Raw genomic sequence first — 26,870 nt, forward strand, 5'->3', positions numbered from 1 at the left:
TATGTTGTCATTGCTTTAAAATGCATATGATAGTTGCAAATACTGTAATTTGTAGCTTCAAGCTGTATTTTCTGATATAATCTCATAAAAGACTGTTGTAACATACATAAATAAAATAAATGTGAACTAAACTGAGTTGAAAGAGCCAATGCATTGTTCGTTACTGTACTATTTTGAAGTTCTAGGCACAATCTGACAATACAGTTAGAAGAGCCATTGCAGTATTGGCCCAATTGGAGGTGATATATATCAGCTGGTTTTTAGGATGTGTTAAAAGTTATAAAAGGCGTTAAAAGGGCCTTATTTCCAAAGGAATTGACTGTTACCATGCAAAATTGCAGACATTTTTACTGTAGCATTTTAAAGTAAAGATGTCTGAAATTTTGCATGTTGACAGTCGAGTGCCTTGTGAATAAGGCCATAGTGGAACTTTTAACACACCCTCAAAGGCAGCTGAGATATAGCACCTCCAATCGGACCAACAATGCAATTGCTGCTGTTACTGTATTGTCATATCTGCCAAATTCATTGGTCCATAACTTCAAAATGCTACAGTAAAAACATCTGAAATTTTGCATGGTGACAGTCAAGTGCCTTGGGAATAATGCCAAAGTATAACTTTTAAAACACCCTCAAAGGCAGCTGAGCGATAGCGCCTTCAGTTAGGCCAATGATGCATTTTCTCCTGATCTGTCAAAATTATCTTCAAAATGCTCAAGTAATCTGAAATTTAGCGTGAAGTGCCTTGGAAATAAGACCCTAGTAGGCCTATAACTTTTTTTAAGGCACCCTCAAAGGCAGCTGAGATATAGCGCCTCCAATTGGACCAATAATGCAAATCGTCCTGTTGTTGTATTGTCATTTATGTCAAATTTACGAGTCTACCTGTATACATTCAGAACGCTACAGTAAAAATGTCTGAAATTTTTGTGTATTTTAAAGCAATGACAACATGGTAATTTTGTATAATCATGCAGAGTTGATGCTCTGAAGTCCTTGGAAGGGTAAGTGTCATCTATTCAAAGATGTTGGGCCATCTGAAGTCTTCATAAGAGGCTGGATTCAAGCTGGAACTGCCTTAATATTTAAATTTCAAAATAGTTTATTATTCTTTTCTAAAAAATAAACAAAGTAACAGGGTGCCTAAAAAGTGTGAATAAGAAAAAAAAAACTACACAGTCCCTAAGTTGAGCTGATGACACGTTCAGTGATTAAATAATAGCAAAGTATTAAATTTCAGTAGTTCAATACTTTTTACCTGTGTCATTCCACTTTATCACACATAACTTAATTTCTGAATTTATTTGTTTTGTTTTCTTTGTATGTATGGATTACTTAGGTTGTTACCGACATCTGGAGAAAATGTCAACAGCAGCTTAAGAAATATATTTACTGGGAAAATTTGTGACGTGTTCAATACTTATTTTACCGCTGTGTGTGTGTGTGTGTGTGTGTTTATGTATGTATGTATGTATATATATATATATATATATATATATATATATATATATATATATATATATATATAGGCCCTATATATTATTATTTTATTCTCAAAACAGCCACAAAAACACATTGTCCTTAAGTTAAGCGTGAAAGAAGCTAAAAACATGGAAGTGTCATGTTTTTTGAGAAAGATTAAATTCGATAGGCCTATATAGGCTAGTTTATTAATTTAATGTAGGCCTATACAAGGCAAGCAGATGGCCATGAACACAATGCACAAACTTTCACTTTTCCTCTCAATACAGCAAAACCCTCTTTTAGTAGGCCTACATTAAATTAATAAACTAGCCTATATATCGAATTTGATCTTTTAATTGTACTTAATGAATCTCAATACATTAATCCATATTAAGTGTTTATGGTTTTCTATGGGAGGATCTTTTTTCGTTGTCTTTTTTCTCTATCACATATTTTAGTAATTATCATAAATTATATATCATTTGAAAGCTTAAAACCTCAGAATTCATCCCGTGATCCACATTTTTAAATCAGACATTGAGTTACCATGGAAATGGAAATGGTAAATGGGTGGAGTCAAGTGTCATATAAAATATATTATGGTCTTTTAGAATCAGAATTTTTATAATCTTGACAAAATACAAAGTTGGAAAGGTCTGAGTCTCAAGATTCCATATCTGGTGGTTATTTATTGATATAAATAATATTGACAGATAAATTTAGACATTTGTGACAGAAAAATGCATCAAAAAAAAATAAATAAAATAAAATAAAATAAAATAAATACAAATGTATGGAGTTTTGATGGCACCCAGTGGCTGTTTGTGGTATAACGCCCTCAATAAATTCTCACAGGAACTTCTCTCTATACCCTCTTCCCTACTCCTGGTACTACCACTCAAGATGCTCTACATTGTTTCACACTTATCTCAGGCAGGTGCAATAATAATATGGGATAGTACCATACCATCTAGTCCTAAAATGTAACTATATCAACTTCAAATTTGGAACATAACTTATTTAGACATAAGGCCTTAATTTTATAGCAATTTTGGATTCAAAAATATTTTGTAAAATATTTATGTTATATAAAAAAAAAAAATATATATATATATATATATATATATATATATATATATATATATATATATATATATATTTGTAATTTCCTATGTAAAGTTTTTGAAAATACTTTTTTTTACTTTCCAATGTACGTGACTCAGATTTTTTTTTAGGCAATTATATGTACAAATCTCTCTCTCTCTCTCTCTCTCTCTCTCTCTGCATACTGTCAGACTTTCAAAATCCTTCATGGCTTGAATTATGATTATATAATAATTTTTTTGATTATTTTTATTTTTTTATTGAATTTTAACAGTACACATGTACATATAAATTTCCATGTAACAGAGAAAACATACACACAAAAAACAAACAAACAAACAAAAACCTTCTCAGTATTTTACATTAATATACAATATCACCTTTTTTGTTTTTTTTTAGTCTTCTATCAACATATTTCCAACTCCACCACATTTTAAAAACATTTTGAAAGATCCCCAAACTCCATCAAAAATTATGTATTTATCTCTTAATATACAAGTTATCTTTTCCATTAACATATTTGATACCATTTCTTTCAGCCATCGTCCTATGTTTGGTGCATATATACTTTTCCAGTTTAAAGAAATAAGCCGTTTCGCTTGAAGAATACATATATTTATAAATATATACTCTGTCTTTTTTAACTTGATCTCCTTAGGATATAAATGAAATAAAAAGATTAAAGGTGACAGTGGTATGTTAACATCAAGGACCTTTTCTATCATTCCTTTCACTTCTTTCCAAAAATTCCTAACTTCTTCACACTCCCATATACAGTGATATAGCCTTCCTTTAAAATAGCTGCATCTTAAGCAATGATCTGGGATATTTTCATTATATTTATGCAATAAAACTGCAGTTATATAAATCCTCATCAGCCATTTATATTGTAGCAGTTTCATTCGTGTGTTCATTGTTAGTGATTGAGCTTCCTTGCATGCTTCCATCCAGTCCTCCATCTGAATATCATCCTTAAGATCCGATCTCCAAGCTTCCAATTTACTATTTGAAGAATCCTTTGATCCTGACACCAGCATATTATATAATGAAGAAATTAAACCTTTACTAAAACAATTTCGGTTTCACTTTATTTTGATGGTCCCTTTAACACATTCTATTGACTATAAGTAATGTTGCACCTACATTTCTACTAACTCTCATTAGAGTGTTAGTAGTGTATTAGTTGACTGGTAGGGTTAGGGTTAGATTAAGTTGACACGTTCTTGCAAAGTTACTTATAGTCAGTACAATATCTGTTGGGAAACCAACACAATAAGGAGTTAGTAGATATGAAGCAGACAGTCTACTAATACTCTTATGAGAGTTTGTTGACATGTAGTTGCAACATTACTTAGTGTCAACAGAATGTTCAAAAGGGACCATCAAAATAAAGTGTTACCACAATTTCTTGTCACTTCTTTTTCCAAAATAGACAATGGTGGCATATCGAGGGAATTATTTTGTGATTTGAGGATAAAATTTCTTATTTGTAAATACTTAAAGAAATGTTTTGTAGGAATATTGTATGTATTAACTATTTCCTCAAATGACATAAGAGTATTGTTAACAAATAGATCTGCTATCTTTCGAATGCCCTTGTCAGCACAAATCTTGAAACCTGCATCTAATCTGCCTGGTTTAAATTTTTCATTGCCCCAAATGGGACTAAAACAAGATAAAGGGTAGAAGGCACCTAGATACTTTTTCACATCAAACCATACGGCTATCATATTTATAACTATAGGATTGGAAACATTTTTTTTTTTAAGATTTTTTTTTTAAGATCTTTCAATTCTGAAGAATATAAACACAAATTTAAAGGCAGACCAGAATTAATGGCAGCCGATTCCATATCCACCCAAGACGGGCAGTCCTGAGATAAAAAATAAAACATAATTGTTCTAAGTTGCACATCCCAATAATACCAATGAAAATTAGGACACAGTAGACCTCCTCTATCATATGGTAAATATAGAAGTGTTAGACGGAGTCTGGAACATCTGTTATTCCAAATGAATTTAGTGAACATTTTTTTTAAGTCATTGAAATAGATGTTTAGGGGGAGGCAGAGGAATGTTCTGGAATAAATATAAAATTTTGGCAAAATATTCATTTTTAAAATATTTATTCTACCAATTAAAGATATGGGTAAGGACATCCATCTTTCAATAGAGGTACTGACATTCTCAAGAAGTGGATCATAGTTAACTTGCATAACATCTCCTAGTTTTGGTACAATTTTTATACCCAAGTATGTAAAATGGTCAACTATATTGAAGGTTGCAACACAATTACTAGGTTGCTGTCTGTCAATCTCATTTAGAAATAATTTAATTTTAAAGCACAGCCACCACAAAAACGTTTTACCTTGAGATCGTTCTGAGGTTAAATGTAAATTTAAAATCATAAGATATAGTTTAATAGCTATGATACTGTTTTTGATATCAAATCTTTGCATAGCTATGACAGGAAACACTGGCATCTAACAATTCTTTGGGGAAAAATCTTAAATCTTAAAAAATAAAGCATATACATAAACCCAAACAGAAAATAAAACAGTTATCGAATAAGCACGTATCCTTCTCTGTGTCCTAAACTCCTGAAACATTGGTTTCTCATATTTTAAAGAAGTCAATGCAATTTGGGAAAGAAATCAGTTAAATCTGTGTTTGTTTATTTGTGTTTGTGTGTGTGTGCACTGAAATGATTCAGATCCAACCTCCTTTGTAATTGTTAACAGTTTCATAAGTAACTGTAATTTAATTACACATTTTTTTCTAGGTAACTGTAACTGTAACAGATTACAGTTGCATTCATTTTGTAATTGAATTCTGTAATTATATTACATGTAACTAGTTACTCCCCAACACTGCCTTTAAAAACAGTTATATGAACAAATAAAACAATAAGTTGTTACCTCTATTCATTTACATCAGTGTTCTCAAACTCAGTTCCTTGGAGGGCCACAGCTCTGCACAGTTTTGCAACCCTAATCAAACACACCTGATCCAGCTAATCAAGGTCTTCAGGATTAGAAACTTCCAAACAGGTGCGAGTTATGCTGCCTTCACGTGCTATCGTAAAAGTTCAATTTCCCACTTATGAAGCCGTGATTACGAGCTTGTCGTAAAGGATAAAATGTAGCATCCCATTGGTTGACAATCATATAAACATTCACCGCACTACACATGCAGTTTTCTGACAATTCTGGAATTTCGGTCAAATACATGCTTATTTCACTGCTTATAAAACATACAATATGCTTCGAATTATTGTTCATATCTAGCCTATAAATACACTACTTTAGCGACAAGACAAAACAATGTAGTTGTTCTGAGAACAGCATTGACAGCAGCATGGTTGTCCCCTCCACCATTTTTAAAGTTTATGACCCGCCAAACTCGGAAACTCTGTGTTCAAAATTATTTCCGAATTTCCCAGTAGTAAATACAACTTGAGAGGCCTTTCACGTCCAATTTCCGATTAGGAAATTCGTATTTACGATAATTCCGATAGCACGTGAAGGCAGCATTAGAGCTGGTTGGAGCTAAACTCTGCAGAGCTGTGGCCGTTCAGGAATTGAGTTTGAATTGATCTCATCTCAATTTCACCTGGATCTTAATATTCACATTCAAAAATGTGAATGTCTACAGAATAGTACTGCACTGATTTTATTGATTTTGATTTTAAAAACCATGTCTAGTTCAAGTATTTTTTTTTTTTAAATAATCTCAAATATTTAAATGAACAGTTTGATTGACAGCATTGGTCCCACAGGAAAAGTTGTTCAGAATGAGAAGATCTATCATATGATATGAAGATATAGTGTATAAGTGAATATTTTGAACATTTTATTGCAATTTGAGGTCATTTACTATAGAAATACTGTGTTTTAGAGGCCTTTTTAACTGTTATAGCGCCACCTATGGTCCAATATACATGAAACTTTGCAAGCTTGTTAAGAGTCATCTGACACATGTTTTCAACAAGTTTCATAAAGTTTCGAGTTTTCGTTTAGGTTTTATAGGCTTCTGGGTATATTTGGCCACAACCCTTTTTTAATGACCCCGTTACAACTAACCAAAAGACAAAATTCTATATTTTTTTGATAATTATTGATCTAGAGAGTCCAGAGATTATTACTGCAGTGGTTTGATCGAGATGGAGCAAAAAACCTAGGACTAGTTCGCAAAAGTAGGTTTTTAACATAATTGAGAATATTTAATGAACGATTGGATTGACAACATTAGTCCCAGAGGCAAAGTTGCTGAGAATGAGGAGATCTATCAAATGATATGAAGGCCTAGTGTTTGTGTGAATATATGAACATTTTCTACAATTTGAGGTCATTTTCTATAGAAATTTTGTGTTTTTGAGGCCTTTTTAGTTGTTATAGCGCCACCTATGGCCCGATCGCCATGAAACTTTGCATGGCTGTTAAGAGTCATACGACACATGTTTTCACCAACTTTCATAAAGTTTAAAGTTTTTGTTTAGGTTTTATAGGCTTATGGTTGTATGTGACCACACCCCCTTTTTAAATGAGCTACTTAAAGCTAACCAAAGGACAAAATTCAACATTTTTTCGATAATTATTGATCTAGAGAGTCCAGATATTATTACTGCAGTGGTTTGATCGAGATTGAGCAATAAACCAAAGACTAGTTCGCAAAAGTAGGTTTTAACATAATTGAGAATATTTAATGAACGATTGGATTGACAACATTAGTCCCAGAGGCAAAGTTGCTGAGAATGAGGAGATCTATCAAATGATATGAAGGCCTAGTGTTTGTGTGAATATATGAACATTTTCTACAATTTGAGGTCATTTTCTATAGAAATTTTGTGTTTTTGAGGCCTTTTTAGTTGTTATAGCGCCACCTATGGCCCGATCGCCATGAAACTTTGCATGGCTGTTAAGAGTCATACGACACATGTTTTCACCAACTTTCATAAAGTTTAAAGTTTTTGTTTAGGTTTTATAGGCTTATGGTTGTATGTGACCACACCCCCTTTTTAAATGAGCTACTTAAAGCTAACAAAGGACAAAATTCAACATTTTTTCGATAATTATTGATCTAGAGAGTCCAGATATTATTACTGCAGTGGTTTGATCGAGATTGAGCAATAAACCAAAGACTAGTTCGCAAAAGTAGGTTTTTAACATATTTGTGAATAATTAATGAACGACTTGATTGACAGCAATAGTTCTTGAGGCAAATTTGTTCATTATGAGGAGATCTATCAAATGATATGATTGTGTGGATTTGTGAAATGCCACGTGATTACAGAGCTAAAAAATCTCGTTAGCGCCAACTAGTGGCCGATTTCTTTCAAAATTCTTACAGGCCTTTAGGGCCATGAGTTGAACATGCCCACCGAGTTTCGTTCCGATCGATCTCCGTTAACCTTGTTTAATAGGTGTTTAAATTTAATTGGCCAATGGCGGCCATGTTTTTTGAGATACGCAAATGACCTCATATACACTCGTGCCCCTTTGGACAAAGACACTGCATACCAATTTTCAAGTCGATCGGACCAACAGTTGCTTAGTTATCACTGTTTTTATGTTTTGTCAGTCTTATAGCGCCCCCAAGTGGCAGAGCTTCGCATTATTTTTTATTTGACCAAAGATTGAGCTCATACACATTTGTACCGAGTTTGGTGAAGATATCTCATTCCGTTCCAGAGTTATGCTTCAAATAACATTTGGCTAACGTTAGTATAGATGCTAATTGACGTACTGTTTCGCACGAAAATCTAAATTTTAACTTTTTTTGCGCTGTAGCACCACCATTAGGCTGATTGGGGCGAGGCTTTGTATCTGAGTAGCGAGCAATACTACTATGATCTGACCAAGTTCGAGCTCTCTACGCCTTACGGTATGGGCTGCACGATCTGTTTTACTGGAGAAAAATAATAATAAAAAAAATCCTTACAATTACAATAGGGTTTCAATGCACAACGTGTTTGAACCCCTAATAAGATTACGTATAGGTCATACTGGACATAATGGTAACTTATATAAAATTAAAAAAGCATCACATAATACAATTAAGTAATATAATTAAGTAATTAAATAGTTAATATGAGTGTTGTGTATTTAGTTATAATTATTTGTATTTATTTATTGAAATTTTCAATTTTCAATTATTTATTTATTTTAAGTTAGTAAGAGTAGTCCTTCCACATTGCTGTTCCACACTCCAGTTCAGTTGGTGGCAGTAATGCACCTAAAAGCTGGTTTGCCAACCGCCAATAAACAAAAGAAGAAGAATGTGCCCTTTTTGTTGCATGTGGTTGTACTGTATAGAGGACTGAGCTTTGCTCATTTTATTGTGTTTTTCCTGCGTGTGTGTAATTGACCATGTAAGTGCCTATTTTACATGGTTAGGCCTAAAATGTGTTTATTTTCATACCTGCTAGGGCTGTCACGATATTAGATTTTTCATATCACGGTTATTGTGGCCATAAGAATCCACGATATTGATATATCGCAATATCTATAGAATATAATTAATGTTTACAAACACAACTTGTGATTTTAATAACGCATTAGTAAATGCTGAAATTAGCATGAACTAAGATTAATAAAAGTATTGTTCATTCTTATTTCATGTTAACTAATGTAATTAACTAATGAACCTTATTGTAAAGTGTTGCCATATTAACATCTAAACTGATACTTTAACCTGTTACTTGTATAACAGTATTTTAAGCTCTTTAACCTATAGTTCCGCCAGCACCACTGAAGTCATGCAATAAGAGCGCTGCTCATTCAGTTTTATTGTGCATCTAGAACGGCTGCAGATGATGCATTAAGTGCATGGCACTGCGACCAACTTAGCATTTTACAGAGTTTAATATAGCAATGTGGTGGCTCAGTTTTTCAAAATCAGTTTTAATCGTGTAACTGTCAATAATAGATTTGAACAAAGAAATTAAGTGTTACTACGCACAGGCCGTATTGATTGCAAATACAAAAATAAGACGAGTAAAGAAAACGCGGTACTTATTAAAATAATCACCCTTTGCTTAAATATATGAACACTGAAAACCTCTGTTAACAAGTTAATGTAACTTTTCCCATTCTATGACTAATAAAATAATCGCAACTTACTCTGTATAACTGAACAGGGCTTTCCTCGGAGTAGCTGCGTGTGCTGTGTTGTCTTCTTTTTTGACAGGTGTCAGGGTTAAGGCGCAATACTGGAGGTCACCTGGAGGTCAACCAGGTACTGGCGCTAGAGTATTTACATGTGTTATCATAAGAGTCCTGTTCATTTTAAATATTGCGGTTATCGCCAATATTTAATCGCCAATCGTCACACACTAAATTAACACGATATCGATAATTGTTGCTTTGAATATCACGGTTATCGTGACACCCCTAATACCTGCACATTTTTCTGTTAAGGCACGTGTTTTAGTTATAGCCTCATGTAGGCCTATTGTTTGTATTAATTTAGTGCCTATGAATTCAATGCAACATTGTAGATACCTTGTACCTAATTTGCCATGTTAATTAGGAAACTAAAACTCTGTATTTCTGTTCCCTTTGTAGAAACCACACTCACACAAACCCTCCTTGGTTGTGCAATAAAGACTACTGTACCTGACATGACTAGACTGGATCCTCTGTTCTTACCGACAGCCCCACTGGCTTCAAGCTACCTACCTACCTAAGCATGCCTGCTACCTCCAATATGTTTTATCAGGTTTCCTCAGCCTTATGTTCCCTGAATCTTATGTTCCCTCAACCCTAACTATGCTAGAAGTGATTATCATCAATCCACAAAAGCAATATATGCTGTATATTTAGGATTTATACGTTATTAGAAAATTTAAACACTATTTTAATATAATTTTAAAAAAATGACTTAAACCACAAAAATATGATGACTTCATGTTGAATGTCAACACCACTATTGGCCCATCACCACCGTCAGACAGAAAATCTTACTGGTGACATCTGATGGTTGACAAATTTGGCATTTCTTTCACAAAACAAATGGAGTTCATGTAATAGCCATTTTGTTTTCTCTATTGATGCTAGATAGAACCTGCTTCAGGACAATAAAATGATCTAAACTTTTTGAATAATCTCCTCAGAAATTGGAAGAGGGTGTGGACATATGGTTGTGACACAGGAAATATTAACATTAGGATTTAAAATATTCTAAAACTATAAAACTCACCAGAGCCTTTCTGACACTGATGTACTCTGCAGAGGTGGAATGTGGCACAATATTTTCCTTTAGAGTGACAGCTTCCCCTGATATTCCCTGACTTTAATGATTGTCTGACAGTGTTGTCAAAAATGGGAGACACAAATTTGAAATCTTATGAAACACGCATGTGTCCTTGAAAAGCAGCCTTGCTTTGATATGAGATTTTAAGCGTTGCTTTTGATAAAACATGCTCTTTTTCATCATTAAAAACCATTTTTATCTATTTTATAGCATATGAATGATTGAACCCTTCTCTGTGGACCAGGGCCGCCGAATGGGGTGAAAGGTGATGACAATTATAAGGGCCCCCACTCCCCAAGGAGCCAACTAAATCCAGTAGTTACGCTATATATATTCCCATACTCTTATATGAATGATTTTAGTATATATATTATAAAGTCAGCTTGTATGCCTGAATGTTTAATGAAAACCTCAAAAACATAACACTTAGTTAAAAATACTTTCCAAATATCTCCTCTCTCCCCTCCTAAAAATGGTTTAGTCTGAGTGTTATTAATTATTTTAGCTCAGTCAGCTAGTCCCACCCCAGCTCGTGAACAGAACTGAGAACAGTTGAGGCTGCCCCGAGAACATTTGGAGTTAGAAGTAAAGTTACAGTGCGAAACAGACTGAAAATGCTAGAGGACAAAAAATCTGGGTACCAGTAACGTCGTGAAAAGGAGAGGGAGGGCAGGAGAACTGCGTAATCAGTCTATCAAAACGATCTTTTGCAAGACAGGTTAGTGACTGTAAGGATGCCATTGTGATGGGATGACGTGCACCCAGTCGTTTCGTGCCCGATTTACTTTTGCGGGAATAAGACACCTACTGCCCGCCAACATGATCTCACAGAATTCCGTGTAATGTTCACGGACTTAATTAACCTCCGAATCTGTGGTGGCATCACGGAATCGCCGAAAATTCCGTGATGGGCTCACAGAAGTGATACCAATGTAAGTCAGTGACAGGCATCAGCCGTGCTCCACGCACGGAAACCCTTAGCATCAACATGCCGACGCAATACTGGGAAATTTATCATCATCATTATTGTTCAGAACTGGGTGGGTTTAGGGTAGGGGTGGGGTCAGGTACTCCAGTGAAAGTATAACTGCATCGGAGCACTCTTTTTACGTGGTCCGATGCAGCGCTGGTGTTGAACCAGTGAATCCGTGCATGGACCACGGCTGATGCCTTCTGTGAGCCCATCACGGAATTTTCGGCGATTCCGTGATGCCACCACAGATTCGGGGTTAATTAAGTCCGTGAACATTACACGGAATTCTGTGAGATCAGGTTGTGCCCGCGCACTCATGACGGTAGCTTTACATCTCATTATTCCGGTGCGCAACAACAAAAATGCGAATACAACTCACTGCACTGATGGATACATTTTTTTTTTTAGCTTTATTTATTATATATTTTATTTACTTTATTTTATTATTATTTTTTATTTTACATGTGACTGCATTCTTTCACATACCCGAATGTTTACTTCACCTGTTAGACACAGACTGACTTCTCTAGAATTCTCTAGCTGCGGCCCTGCTGCGGCCCTGCTGTGGGGCTTGCTGTGGACACACTGTTTTAGATGTAGTGAGAAGCCAATAAGTGTCATAGATTTGATATAATAATGATACAATTAATATATATTGAAAACTGTCTGAAAACTTTGACCAGAAGGGTAGCCCCTAAATGTGCATTTTTTAGATGTTTAAGATTTACAGTAAATCCATAATATTATACATTTACCCTGTGGTTTTACACTGCTGTATTTTTTAAAGACTTCATATTATTGTAAGGTGAGCTTAAAGGGTGTACTACTATAAAAATCAATAAGAAAAAGTATAATTTCACAGATACTGTCAATAATATTTGTTCATATTATATTATGTATAAACCTCATATATGAGCTAAAATATTTATTTTGAAAAATCTTGTCCTTTAAATATCATCTAATATTTATTAATTCAAAATTGTTGCTGCTACAATTAAGCTCAGTGTGCTCCCTTTAAGCTCTTCTACAATGAAGGTCTATGTAAATACTTCATAAACAGACTTTAAATATTAACTGATGGTTGTCACTGTAAGCTAATCTTTATAAAATAATTAATAACTTATTTTCACAACTTTAAAATCTAGACATAAATATAGTTTATGCCCAAACAAAGAGGCATGCCATCAGAAACCTGTCATATCTGTCCAGAAAAAAAATAAAAGAAAAAAAATATTAAAAGCTGGCATATTTTTTAAAACACCAGCCAGACATCATACACTTACCCATGTAAATAGTCATAAAGGAAAACTGGGCATCATACACAGCCAGATTTTAAATTCCTTCAGATCACAACAAACTCACACAGAAATGTGCACATTGTTGCTGGGAGACATATGACAAATGAAAACAATGTGTGTTCTAAAATCAGTGGAAAACATCAAACATGTTTGATATCCTCCGACTGGGTGGAATCAAAATCTGAAGCTAAAAGATCAGTCTGTGACCATCATACACTACGCAACGAGGCTAGTTTCTGTGCTCATCCCCATGATTGAAATGTTTTATTGATTTGTTTTGTTATTTGAATATGTTTTACTTAGCTGAACGTGGACCAGTCATGATTTTGCAATGTGTTTGAATGACACTTCACTATGAATATAAAACTGATCAAATTGAATGCCTTGTTTCTTGATGTTAGCGCTCTGTTTTTTGTGATCGACTCTGTACCTTCAAATAAAACATTTTTCAGTTATTCTTTAAAAAGGTTGTTTAAAATAAACAAGAATTTTTAATAAAACATGATGTGAGCTTATTGGGAACAGGGGTGTGCTTAAAGGGTACAAGAAATGTACCCATTAACCACAGCCTGACCTTTAGCATTTAATGATGTACATCTTATTTGAAATGATTTTAAGAGATTAAGGGAATGAGAGATTCATATTTTATTTTAACATAACTTCTTGTACTGAAACCGATATCTTGTGCACTAAAAATGTCCCAATGTAGATTTTTGTGTGTGAGAGAGAGATGTAGAGTGTCCTAATACATGTTTATTCAAAGAAAGGAGAGAGAAAAGAAAGATTGCAGGTGTTTATAAAGCAAGAACAGGTTACAGGAACTATGATATAATTGAGGAAACATACATATACAAAAAGTGTTTAGACTGTACAGACTTCTTTAACTGTATATAAAACTGTAATCCATGTTTGTATACTATCATCAGTTCTTTAATTAGTTGGAATGACAGATCAAAAATGTTTTTATAAAATAAAGAGCATTCAACACATAAACACACGGTGGGTTCATCTGGAACACAGGTGGGCTTAAATGATACACATGTATTTTATAAGCCCTCCCCAGATTTACAAAGTACTGTACGCTCAAGTTTAAAATTTCCGTTTGGATGGACTTTAACAGGGACACTTCCTCTACTGTCATAGTGAGGGGTGTGTATGCATGTCAGTGTGTATCTGTATGTGAAAGTGTGTATGTATGTGTTAGGCATGCTCATTCTGTTCAATATTTGCAACAAGTCCCTTTGTATCAATTGTGGCAGGAGACCGTATCAGGTCAGAATTTATGTAGAGTCTGTTGTCAAACGTACATTCTCCAATCACAGGCCTAGGGATTTTCTTAAAAAACAAAAATGTGGCAAGCCCTGCCATAGCAATTATGACCAAGACAACCCCTACTGCGATACCAGCAGAGCCATGAGGGGCCTCTTCCACCACAGTGACTGCAATGCAAAAACAGAAATTAGTAGCAACATTAAAATATGCATAGAATAAGAATTTAGAGATATATGTATGGTTATCTTATATTTAGAGCTGTCAAAAGTGATAGGAATCTTGAGGCCACGGCCCACCCTGTCAAAGAAAATCTTCTCCCGTCTGTCTGTCTGTTTGTGTACGTGTACGTGTACATGCAGAGGTGGGTAGAGTACCCAAAAACTGTATTCAAGTAAAAGTAAAAGTACTTCTAGAAATATTTACTCAAGTAAAAGTAAAAGTAATAGTCTGAATAGTTACTTGAGTAAGAGTAAAAAAGTATCGGATAAAAAAAAAAATACTCAAGTAGTTAGTTACTAGTTACTTTGGATCATATACTGTATATCTATAGTCTATTTTTATTTAGATATATAGATACATTTATGTTATGTGTGTGTCTGTCTGTCTGTCTATCTATCTATATCTATATGTGTGTGTATATATCTATATGTGTGTGCATATATCTATATGTGTGTGTGTGTGTATATATATATATATATATATATATATATATATACACACACACACACACATTGTCATTCAAAAGATTTTTTTTTTTTAATGTAATTTATTTCAGTGATGCAAATCAGAATTTTCATCAGCTTTTACACCAGTCTTCAGTGTCACATAATCCTTCAGAAATCCTTCCAATATGTTAATTTATTATCAATGCTGCTCTTTTTAGCTTTCTATCCATCAAAGAATCGTGAACAAAATGTCCAAATATGTTCCAAAACATATTAAGTGCCAAAACTGTTTCCAACACTGGTAATAAATCAATATATGATTTCAGAAGGATCATATGACTCTGAAAACTGGAGTAAAATTTCTGATTTGCATCACTGAATTAAATTATATTTCAAAGTAAATTAATTATGTATTATAGCCTTAGCCTATATGTATATAACCTCTGACACGGAGAAGAGTGACCGGTACCGAACATCTGAACATAACCAAACAAATGCACATTGACGGATCTTCTTCAGTCTGTTCTGCAAAATGTAAACAAATGTGGCATATATTTCTGCAAGCGTAAATATTGTGAAAATATCAATATTAATTGTGTCTAGGCAAAGGCATTCCTCCTGGAACAGGTCGTGCGCCGCTGCACTCAACGCTCTTGATGTTATTAAACTTTCTGTTAGAACTCTGAGTGAGAACCGCTTCAAGCGACTCAGCGGCAGGGAACTGAACGAATCATTCAAATTGATTCGCGAACCGATTAACTGGTCTGCCAACTGGTTTGATCAAGCCTTTGAACAGAATTGACTCAAAAGAATGAATTATTCGCGAATGGGCATCACTCATCGCCCAGAGAAAAGTAGACGACACGTTTGGAATAAATTGAAGCATTTTTAACTTGTATTGCATTAAGATAATGTAACGAGAGGAGCGTCACCCACAGTAACGAAGTAAAAGTACCGTTTTTTCACTAAAAATGTACTCGAGTAAGAGTAAAAGTACCCATTTTTAAATATACTCTAAAAGTAATAGTTACCCAAAAAATTTACTGAAGTAAATGTAACAAAATAAATGTAACTCGTTACTACCCACCTCTGTGTACGTGTACGTGTATGTGTGTGTGTGTAAGTTTTCTATTTCAGGTATAGTAATGCATGCTCATCAAGTTTTTAAACTGCCAGTTAAGTCTGAAACACAGCCATGGTTCACATGAAAAATTGGTGAAAATGTAAAAGCTGTCATGTGGACTGCACCGAACCAGGTACTACGTGTAAGAGGTGCTCTGAGTTCTGTCACAATACAACTGTGCCATGATTCATGCAAACATGAAAATGACTCGGTCCAAACTCATCCAGGGAGTAACCAAAGCATACAATAAGTAAGGTAGGCTTTATATACGATGAGACACTTGCGCTTAACATTTTCTGAAAATCATAGTCAAATGGAGGTTTTTGATGACTGAGTGACAGAGATCTGTGTTTTGTCCATCATTAGAACGGCTGCATCTGAGGCAGTAAATCACATTACCTTTTCATCAGTTTGCATGTTATAAACATTTATTGTAGCTATATGGGCGCTGAGTTTCTCTTGTTGTGTACATTTGGCCAAAATCTCATGATATAAAAGACTAACAGCTATGCACAGGATATTTAAAATGTACAAAAGTGTATTGGCTACAATTAGACAGCAAATGCTAAGACTCCTCTCTGTTCTTTCAACACACAAAAACAGTAGCCTTTATAGACAGTGTTTTTTGAGTAAAGGAAACGTTTTACTTATTCAAACATCAGCTCTTTATTTACCCTTACATTGCAAATAAGTAGGCGTCTGTCTTCAAACTGCTCGGCACGACACGAAACTTCATTCTGAATGGAGTTATGAGGTTTGACTGACAATTTGAGGATCCAATGGCGTTACGAGGTTTAGTCACAAGCTCTTTTGAATGCTTTTCATTGGTTAAATATTTGTAAAACCCACAAACAGACATAACGATGGGTGATTCTCAAACGGAAGGCTGCATCCTACAAAGGTTGCATATCTCGGCTGCCACGTCATCAAACATCGCTGAAGGCCATCTCAATCGGAAGGATCCTTGGAAGATAGCCTTCGTTTCGCGTCCTTCTTTCAGCTGAATTTGAAGGATGCATGGGATGTAACCTCCGCAACCTTCAATCACCCACAATCCTTTGTACCCATTCCATTTCATGAAAATAAACTGACGAAAAACGAGTCAGTACTGAGCTTGTCTGAATTTATTATGAAATCTAAGACAAAAATAATGTTTTCGGACATGAAAGGATAGATGTTATCTTTTGTTTTGGTGTAAATTACTTACTAAATGCTAAACTGCCAATAATTTATACCACAGGGAGATCATAGATGGCGGTTTTTCATTGTATTGCATTAATAGAAAGCCAAATAATATAAAGATTTGTAATACAAAGTTTTTTTTTTTCCAAAACTAAGTTTTATTAGTGTTTTTGTGCCGTGACGGTAAGGGCGGGAACATATGTGAGGTAGCCACGCGCACTTACTAGAGCATCTCATTCTAGCGTTTATATGCCGATGAGGAGTCTGGCCTACAAGACTCTGAAGGACTGAACTAGGAAGGACGCAGCCTCGGCAGGATCCAGCCTTCCGTTTGAGAAACACCCGATGACTAACAGCACTGATTAAAAGGGGTCATTGGATGCCCTTTTTCCACAAGTTTATATTATACATTTATGTAATGTAAAACTGCTATTCCTGCGGTTCCCGGATGTGCAACGCTGAATTTTCTGCCGAATTTTAACCACTAAATTTGTGGCAGTGAATTTGGAAAGTGAAATAAAATGACTGAAATTTGCCTGTCGAATATTATACATCGTATTTTTAAACAGATTGAATATTTTGGAAGTGAATTCTGGAAGGTGAATATGAATTATTGAATTTTAATGATGAAAATGTGTGTGAAATATTTTGAATTGAAATATTCACAGCTTAACAACTATGTTAAATTTCAGGACCTAAAAATGCAAGCCCTGGAAATACAAGGCATTAAAATGCAAGCACTGTTAATTGCAATGCATCTTTTTTTCGATTTGTGGAATTCAGCATGCTTTATTTTTTATCTATTGTCATTATTCTGCTTCCATATATGTGTACACACACTCCCAACACACATTTACGTTCCAACAACATGCAAAAGTGAATTTTGGATCCGATGACACATTTAAACGAAATATAATAGAGATAAGGAAGTTTTTGATAATTTTCCACGGCACAGCCGACAACCTGTCACAGCACACTAGTGTGCCACGACACAGTGGTTGGGAAACACTGGCCTAGGAGATGTAACTGCTGGACCAATCAGACACATCATAATTCGCAGTGCTTGAAGTGAGCACTTTTATATTTTAGTCTTTAGAGTACCAGCACTTTTTCGTGCATACTGGCACTTCTGACATGTTGCTGGTACTCAGAGTCAAAGCGTCAGTGCCAGTGTCTGGGTGATTAGAAATGACACTATATAAATCACACTACCAGGCGGGGTCACCTCTCATCTCGACAAATCACGTGAATGAATGAGTCTGTCTCAGGGGTTTTCAATGAGTGGTGTGCAAGAAATAAAAATTTTTGTAGGTTTGATGTATATCATATCTTTATTTATCAAGATTTCACATCAGTTTTAATTAAATTTGGCAAAGACAGTATTCCAAATGATAATTTAAAGCCATTATGGTGTTAAATAAGAAATGTTTCAAATAGTTCCTTTCCGAGGGAACTTCGAACTGTGTTCTCTAGTGATCGCTACAGGGAACACCTTTGGTGTGACCAGTGTCTGAAACATACATAAAAACATGACAATAACATTGTCACGGTGCCACGGAGATCATGCTTTCCCAGGGACCGGCCGTCCACTGCATAGCGATGTGCTGCGACAGCAGCCACATACACTTTCAAGGTGGAGGGTGACAGCCTACGCTCCAACCTTCTTACAGGAAAGAAAGCACTACTCCAATCGTGCATCTTCGGGGGTCTTCTCAGCGAGAAGAACACCAGTTCACGAACAGACTCCATTCAGCGCATAGGCCTGCCTCAAAGAGGGAGCTCTAGCCTGAGTGATCGTGTTAACCACCGCTGGTGACAGATCAGCTAAGTCTGCCGCGTCCTGTCCAGGAGCCACACATAGAGGTCCCAGAGATTTGGACGCGGGTGCCAAATGGTGCCGGGCCCCTGAGAAAGGAGGTCCTTCCTCAGAGGGATGCACCAGGAGGGGCTGTCACGAGGAGCGTGAGTTCCGAAAGCCAGGTCCGGGTGGGCCAATAAGGCACAACCAGCAAGACCTGCTCCTCGTCCTCCCTGACCTTGCACAGTGTTTGTGCGAGAAGGCTCACTGGGGGAAACGCATACTTGCGAAGAGCCCGAAGCCAGCTGTGTGCCAGTGTGTCCGTGCCGAGGGGGGCCTCGGTCAGGGAGTAATACAGCTGGCAGTGGGAGGAATCGCGGGAAGCCAACAGGTCTACCTGAGCTTCCCCGAATCGACTCCAGATCAGCCGGATCATCTCGGGATGGAGTCGCCATTCTCCGGGGAACGTGAGTTGTCGTGAGTGCGCGTCGGCTGCACGATTGAGCTCTCCCGGAATATGGACAGCACGCAGCGACTTGAGCCGCGTCTGACTCCAGAGGAGGAGATGACGGGCGAGCTGTGACATGTGACGTGATCGTATACCTCCCAGCCGGTTGATGTACGAGACAGCCGCAGTGTTGTCCGTACGGACCAACGCGTGCTTGCCGAACAGCAGTGGCCGGAACTGCCGCAAGGCCAGATGCACTGCCAACAACTCTAGGCAGTTGATGTGCCATCTGATCCTCTGTCGGCGCACCGAATGAAACGCTGGGCACGCCGTGAGACGGCACAGCAGAATCACCGAGGAGCTGCACAGAACAGCTGCTGTGGGAGGAGTGAGAGGTCCGTGGGGACTGGCCCGGCGGAAAGGCTCTCACTGTAACCCTCAGATCGCCCGGAGCACTAGCCGATGGTTCTCTGCTCGTGGCAGAGAAGCCAGCGCGGTAGTGACAGAGGAGCCCCTCCCATCCCGTGAGGAGAGAGGCGCGATCGCAGTGCTGCCATGGTTACACGCTCAGAGCGAACGCATAAACCATCCACGAATGCAGCTTCAGCGCGCTGGATGCCCAGACACTGAAGACAACGATCGTGGCCGTGGACGGAGGATAGGAAATGACCGCAACCAAGAGGACACGGCCGGAACGGCGTCTTTAAAAAGACGCGAACCGACCATGATTTGCTCTTTTAAGAAATCTGCTCTTTTAGCTGAAGTGCCCAGGGGAATCGCTGCAGACAGGGACACCGCTGTTCACACCGTAACGCCAACCAGAACAGCTTCCAGACAGATGATGAATGGCTCTTTGTGGATATCAACACGTTCATCCACTCGGCTCCGAAGCAAAAATCTAATGAGTGGATGCACCTGCCGCCTATTTATACCCGTGGGCATGGGGAGTGGCGCAGGTATACAAAATCCACTAGCCAATATTCATTGGCGTTTTCTCTTTAGTCAGAGATGATTGGGGCTCCCAAGTAAATCCCCTATAAGTAAAATAAAAGGAAAATAAAAGGAAAAATTTAAATAAAATAATAATACCAACAAATAACATACACAGCTATAAAGAATTGTCAAAGGCTAGAGAAAACAAATGAGTTTTAAGCGCACTCTGAAAAACACCCAAAATTGGAGAAGATCTAATAGACAGAGGAAGAGCATTCCAGAGCCTAGGAGCTGCCACAGAGAAAGCACGATCACCTCTACATTTTAGATGAGATCGCAGAACCATTTAGCCTGACAACGTCAGACTTCGTACTTCCGCTCAATTTCATTTCGCTTCTGTACTCAGTCTGATATAGCAGACCATCTCTCATTTTGTCTCCGGCTCCGCAGCAGCCGGGCCAATCAACTAACAGAGGGCGGGCTGAGAGCCGTGACGTAGACGCTAAGCGCCGAATTTAAGATTGTAGTTTAGGTGAGGGAAATCTAAAAGGACAGCGGACATGGAGACATGGGAGACAGTCGCTCTGTTGTGGAGAATATTCCCGCCATTTGCCAACTGAAGCCCGAACAAGACAATGTGTTTGGTTCACATTTTGAATGGAGGTGATGTTGTGGCCCTACTCCCGACAGGTTTTGGGAAAAGTTTTATTTATCAGCTGTTACCGATCGTCAGCGAAAAACTGGGGAGGCCAAAGTTCAGCAAGGCGATAATTGTGGATGTGTAGATTTACTTCACATAATCTGCAAAAGTAGTTCACAGCCATCATCCGGTATTTCGCTCAATGGTTTTGTTTTCACCGCATACCTGTGTTTACAGCGGTAGTTCGAGACGGCTGAGCCGGCGAATAACATACGTCATAACCAACCGTTATGTGATTGGCTTACGGGTACACCAATGATTTTAAACTTCAGACAAGCGCCCGCCCACAAGAAAGTAAACGCTTGTCAATTATGCCCTTCCAGACTCTGTCTACGAAGCAAAGCGAAGAACCAGGCTAAGAAAATTATTTTAAACTTCAGACAAGCGCCCGCTCCCACGAGAAAGTAAACGCTTGTCAATTATGCCCTTCCAGACTCTGTCTACGAAGCAAGGCGAAGAACCAGGCTAAGAACCATTAGGAGTTGTAGATCATTTGAGCGCAGCAATCTGCTGGATTGACAGACACTAATTAAATCAGTAACATAGTCAGGGGATAGACCATGCACAGCCTTGAAAACATACAACAACACGTTGTAATGAATTCTGTATCGTATAGGTAACCAATGCAGTTTGATTAACGCAGGAGTAATTGCAGGGAACCTGAGATGATTTTAAAAGTAACTTTAGATTTAAAAAAAATAAAAACTGTATTCATTCATTCCATTTGTTCAAATGGCTGATAGAACAAAACAGTTTTCTTTATGAATGGGCCATTGAATCATTGATTCACCCGATTGGGTGGGCCGGGTGTGTTAATTGCATTAAATATTTTAATTAAATTAACGTATTAAATAGACAGCCCTAATATATAGATCAGTAGACCAAGATTGCAGGGAACACTGGGCACAATCACACTTGTGACCAGTATGATAGCCCCCTAAAAACTCATCCACAAGGATGTGTGTGTTGAATATGGACACTTGTGTTGGTGCTATCAAACAGAATTAATTGGAATTTAAAATAATAATAATAATAATAATAAGTAAATGTGTGATTATATATATATAAAAAATAATAATAATCAAATAAAAAAAGAGCCTTCATTTGTAAACTTTGACAGCCCTAATTATAATTAATTACAATTATCTCCTTGCAGGACTTGAAATGTAGATGCATTACATACGTGGTATTGATGGTTTCTCTGTTGGTGGTATAACTGAAATATAAAGACATATTTGTACATGTTTATGAAAGGTAATCTCTAATATTAAACTAAATGCAAAAAATAGAGTTGCATTTGTATATTTGTTTGGACAACTAACCTTTTGCGGTCTTGCAAATGTAAGGCTTGTAAGAATTGCAGTTTGTGGTACTCCACATACCAGTGTTTGACTGGACTTCCACACAGCTACCAAAATCACTGGGCATCTGGGGTTTCCAGTTTGTGTAATCTACCACCATATTATCAATCCACATCCATTCTCCTGTGACACACACACATACACACACATCAGATGGTGTTGGAGATTATTTTGAGTATTGTTTTCTTGGATTAAATATATTTCTAACCCATATGACTGCGGTGCATGCCAATCCAGAATGATTTGATTCCATCCTGCATGATCTCAATATTCCGATTAATAAACATGGATTCTATTGGGTCTTCTATACTCACCAGTGATGCTCCTGAAATTAGAGATCAGTCTTGTTATTATTTTTTCAGTCACCAAAAAGCAAACTAAAAGTGGTCCAATAAAAGTGGGCAATTAAATATTTTACGTTTATGTCACATTTGAAGCTTGAACATTTTTCAAAACATTTCCATACTGTGTCATACTTTCAATAATAGTATCCCTACATAGATGCAATACTACTATAAAAAATTCTGGGATAAAAACAACCATTTCAGGGTTATTTGTCAACCGAACACATGCTAGGTTATTTTGACTCAGCTTGTTGGGTATTATACATTAACCCATTTGCTGGGTTGTTTTTTTACTTTTTTACAGTGCTGTATCAGTCAACCAATTAAAGGTTTTTCATTTTAAATAATAAAAAATGCACTCTAAAATGTATACAGTATACAATATATATATATATATATATATATACATTTTATTCAATGTCAAGTCAGTCTTTTACAATACTCAAATACTCAAAAACATTGAGTAAATGTTTTAGGGGTGTGACAAGAACAGCAAGAGCAGCATATCGGTGGGAAGAAAACTGCTATCAGTAGGCAGTTCATTAAATGGTGGTGCCGGCGTGTAATTTGCTTTGAGTGTAGATCCGTTGAATGCTGCATTTGTAGAAGGCTAGCATTCTAAGGAAAGGTTAGCTGCGACGAACATAAAAAAAAAAAAGAAAAGAAAAAAAAGGGAGACTACAGACGTTTTACTAATAATCTGACTGGAATACAATTTAATACAAACCTTAATTTCATTCTGGAAGTTTCCCGTCAGTCAAGTTTTCTTTCAGAACAGAACACAAAATGACTATTGACAATGTATCCAGTTTTAACCAGTTCGGAACAGTTTACCCAACGTTGGGTTACACTGACCCAGCACTGGGTAGGTGTGTGAGAGGGTTCATCATTTGTACTGACAGTGAAAATGACCCAGCAGCTGAGTTGCAGAAAAATCTACCCAGCACCAGAGTAAAAAAAAAAAAAAAACGATTTAAAATAACCCAATAAAATGACCCAACAAGCTGAACTCAGCATGTGAGTGAGTGAGTAATCAATCAATCAATCAATCAATCAGCATTTTTAGACTGCAGAAAACCTAGCACATGTGTAAAAATATTAAAAATAACCCAATAAAATGACCCAACAGGCTGAACGCAGCATTTGGGTTAAATAAATAAATAAATTAAATTAAATTAAATAACGCAGCATTTTTTAGAGTGTATTGTGTGACTCATGTTTAAATTAAAACAAATACATTTACTCTTGTACAAAGTAATGCCTACCCATTCTCATGCATTCCACTGTGGCATGAGCCCAGTTGTCAGACCTAGAGGCCATGAAGGCATAACAGTGTCCTCTAAAAGGGATCCAGGTTTTATGCTTCTTTGACTCAGGGCAGTTTCCTGGCATCTGAGGTGGATCTGTGGGAGCAATGTCTTCGGGGCAGTGGAAGGATGTTAGCATATTAACTTTGTCTTGAACTAGAAATTCAACTAATAAAAATTATAAGCGCCACTCTATAAGTGTCTTTTTTAATGTGATTATGCCTGAAATGTGAATTTTCTGCTTCAAATTTTATAACAAAAAATTTATATACAAAATTAAATTTACTAAAGTAAATTATTTGTAAGATAATCTATATGTTTATTGCTTTTAGAATGTTGAATGAAATACCTGTGGATCGCTTGCACAGGGAATAATACTTGTTGCTGCATGCAGTAGTTTTCCAGTCACCATCCGTGTCAATATATACACAAGCTAAATTATTTTTGGGCTCTCCTGTTGCCCATTTACTGTAGCTTAGAAGCCAACTGTCCACCCAGCGGTACTGACCACTTGTCTAAAGCAAACAAATTTCATTGTTAAGATTCTTGACATTATCAACATGTCTTAACATTCCAGCAGTGATTATGATTTTACCATTTAGAAGATGTTCAATGTCTTTTGTTGGTCCTTGAACAACATTCCTGTCAAGCAAAGTCTTCACACTAACCCTAATTTAATATAACCTATACCTAAAAATCAGAGGCAACTTATACGGGGAAAAGAATGTCGTTGAAGACCCAACCCCAGCACTAATCTTCAAAATCCCACTGGTTGATCATAGTGTTATTCCATGATCCACACGGATGTTGATCCAGGAACATTTATTACATGGCAAGATTTTTGTTACCCATTTGAGCACACTCGCACATACCTATAGTAATCTTTTTTTTTTTTTTTACTTTACAAAATTAAAGTTTTTACATTTTGTAATGTGTTTCAATGCTTACTTTATGCACATGGGAATTACAAATTTTCAAATTAATTTTTGTACCAGGTTGCTGTTGAGACCGATCCACAGAGGCTCCTTAAGTTTGCTGACTCTAAGGATGGTGTAAGCCTGGCTGATGGAATCAAGCACACTGGCAAGGTCAGCATCATCTGCTTTACACTGTCTTCTAGCTTCATCCCAACTCATTTTCTCCATCTGCACCTTGTATGAATCATTTGCCAGTGTGAAGAAATGTTGTGGCAATGCTGTTGTCACAGGATGAGCAAGCTGAGAGTCTATAACACATAGGTTAAATACAGGTTACACACATTAGGTAAAATATGCTAAATAAATTAACAGTGACCTGGTCTAACAATTACTGCTTACCAATAAACTGGTTTGTGTTTTAATATAAGTCATAACATTATACTGCAGAGATTTTCTTGAGCTGTGACCAGTGCATTTGTGATATACTTAACTAAAATCATTGTATTAACATTATTTCAGATACAAATTTTGCATTGATTTGATTTGATGATTGATCAAACCTGTTTTCCTTTTGCAGATGAAACCTCTTTGATTTCCGCAGACTTTAACTTTCCACAGACCAGTCATCTTTTCTGGGCTTCTAACCATGACAACACAGTCAAAAATCTGAATGGAACAGAGTTCAGAAAAATAATCTCAGCATAAAAAAAGAAACAAACAAATAAACAAAAGTCAAACTTTTTTATTTTTTTATTTTTTATATGTAAAATTTCTACGTAAATAAAAACTTTATGTTCATATTTATATATTACCACTGTTCTCTCACCCAGCACCCCCACTCCACTCCTTCTCACAAACACATGTAGCAAATTATTTCAAAAGGGAAATGTATATAAATAATTACAATTAATTATGATCAATTACAATTATTTATATTGGCTGCCAGTAATAACTGTAGCAGAATTAAATTGCCATCAACTAATCTGTTCATCCAGCGAACCTTCAGTGTAATTCATATCAACTCTAAAAAAGGATATTTCCGTGGCCACAGAAAATACTTTCCTATTAATGCATTAGAGCATGTAGCAAGGGTCAAAATCGTAAAGGGACATTACTTTGCAAGGCAGAACCAGAAACTCATTTGTGCACAAAACTTTTATTAACTAAATGCTAACACACATAATTAATCTAAAAAAACAAACGAATAAACATACACTCACGCTTACGTACAAAGGGGAGCTAAAGTGGATGAATGAAGCCATTAGAGAAACCAGAGAATGCAGTTATGGAAAGAGTCAGTTAACCACCTGAGTAAAACCATCAGCGCCGTTTATAACGGGGTCTATAGCTTATACTAAACCTCTGTTTCGTTTAGTTAAATGTACGATACTTGCATTGCCTTTATCGTTGAATGAGTGTCCGGATGCAGTCTCGGATGAAAGTCTTGATGGTTTCAAGGTTTTGGACTCGTGATCACGTTCTTCAGGGTTGAAGAGTGATGAATTCCAAAGATGTCCTGACTCGATGGTGATTGGGAGTTTCTTCCCAGGCAGAAAGTGAAAAAGAGCTACGAAAGAGATCTCCTGAGATCTGAGGATCTTTGGTTGAGTGGAAAGTCAAGGCCGCAAGGCCTGCCGCAAAAACTTAAGGGTTGCTGATGAGCTCACATCCTCCTCATCCTCTTAGGATCTAAAAGAACTGCAGACTGGGAGGCGGGTCACTGATGTGA

At 36.5% G+C, this 26,870-nt stretch overlaps 1 protein-coding gene across 2 annotated transcripts in view; it reads right to left on the bottom strand.

Moving 5' to 3' along the window:
* Positions 1-13,829: 13,829 nt before the first annotated feature.
* Positions 13,830-26,870, bottom strand: part of mrc1a (mannose receptor, C type 1a) — a 215,565-nt gene continuing 202,524 nt past the window's right edge. For both annotated transcript variants that reach the window (XM_058780779.1, XM_058780780.1), the window contains exons 23-30: positions 25,702-25,807; positions 25,217-25,449; positions 24,574-24,739; positions 24,183-24,335; positions 22,782-22,898; positions 22,535-22,696; positions 22,396-22,428; positions 13,830-14,530 (exon numbers count right to left, since the gene is read on the bottom strand). In XM_058780779.1, coding sequence (XP_058636762.1) covers positions 14,292-14,530; positions 22,396-22,428; positions 22,535-22,696; positions 22,782-22,898; positions 24,183-24,335; positions 24,574-24,739; positions 25,217-25,449; positions 25,702-25,807 — 1,209 coding nt within the window. In that variant the 3' untranslated portion in view covers positions 13,830-14,291. The remainder of the gene's footprint in view (positions 14,531-22,395; positions 22,429-22,534; positions 22,697-22,781; positions 22,899-24,182; positions 24,336-24,573; positions 24,740-25,216; positions 25,450-25,701; positions 25,808-26,870) is intronic.

This window comes from Onychostoma macrolepis, chromosome 07 (assembly GCF_012432095.1).
Source record: "Onychostoma macrolepis isolate SWU-2019 chromosome 07, ASM1243209v1, whole genome shotgun sequence".
Lineage (NCBI taxonomy): Eukaryota > Metazoa > Chordata > Actinopteri > Cypriniformes > Cyprinidae > Onychostoma > Onychostoma macrolepis.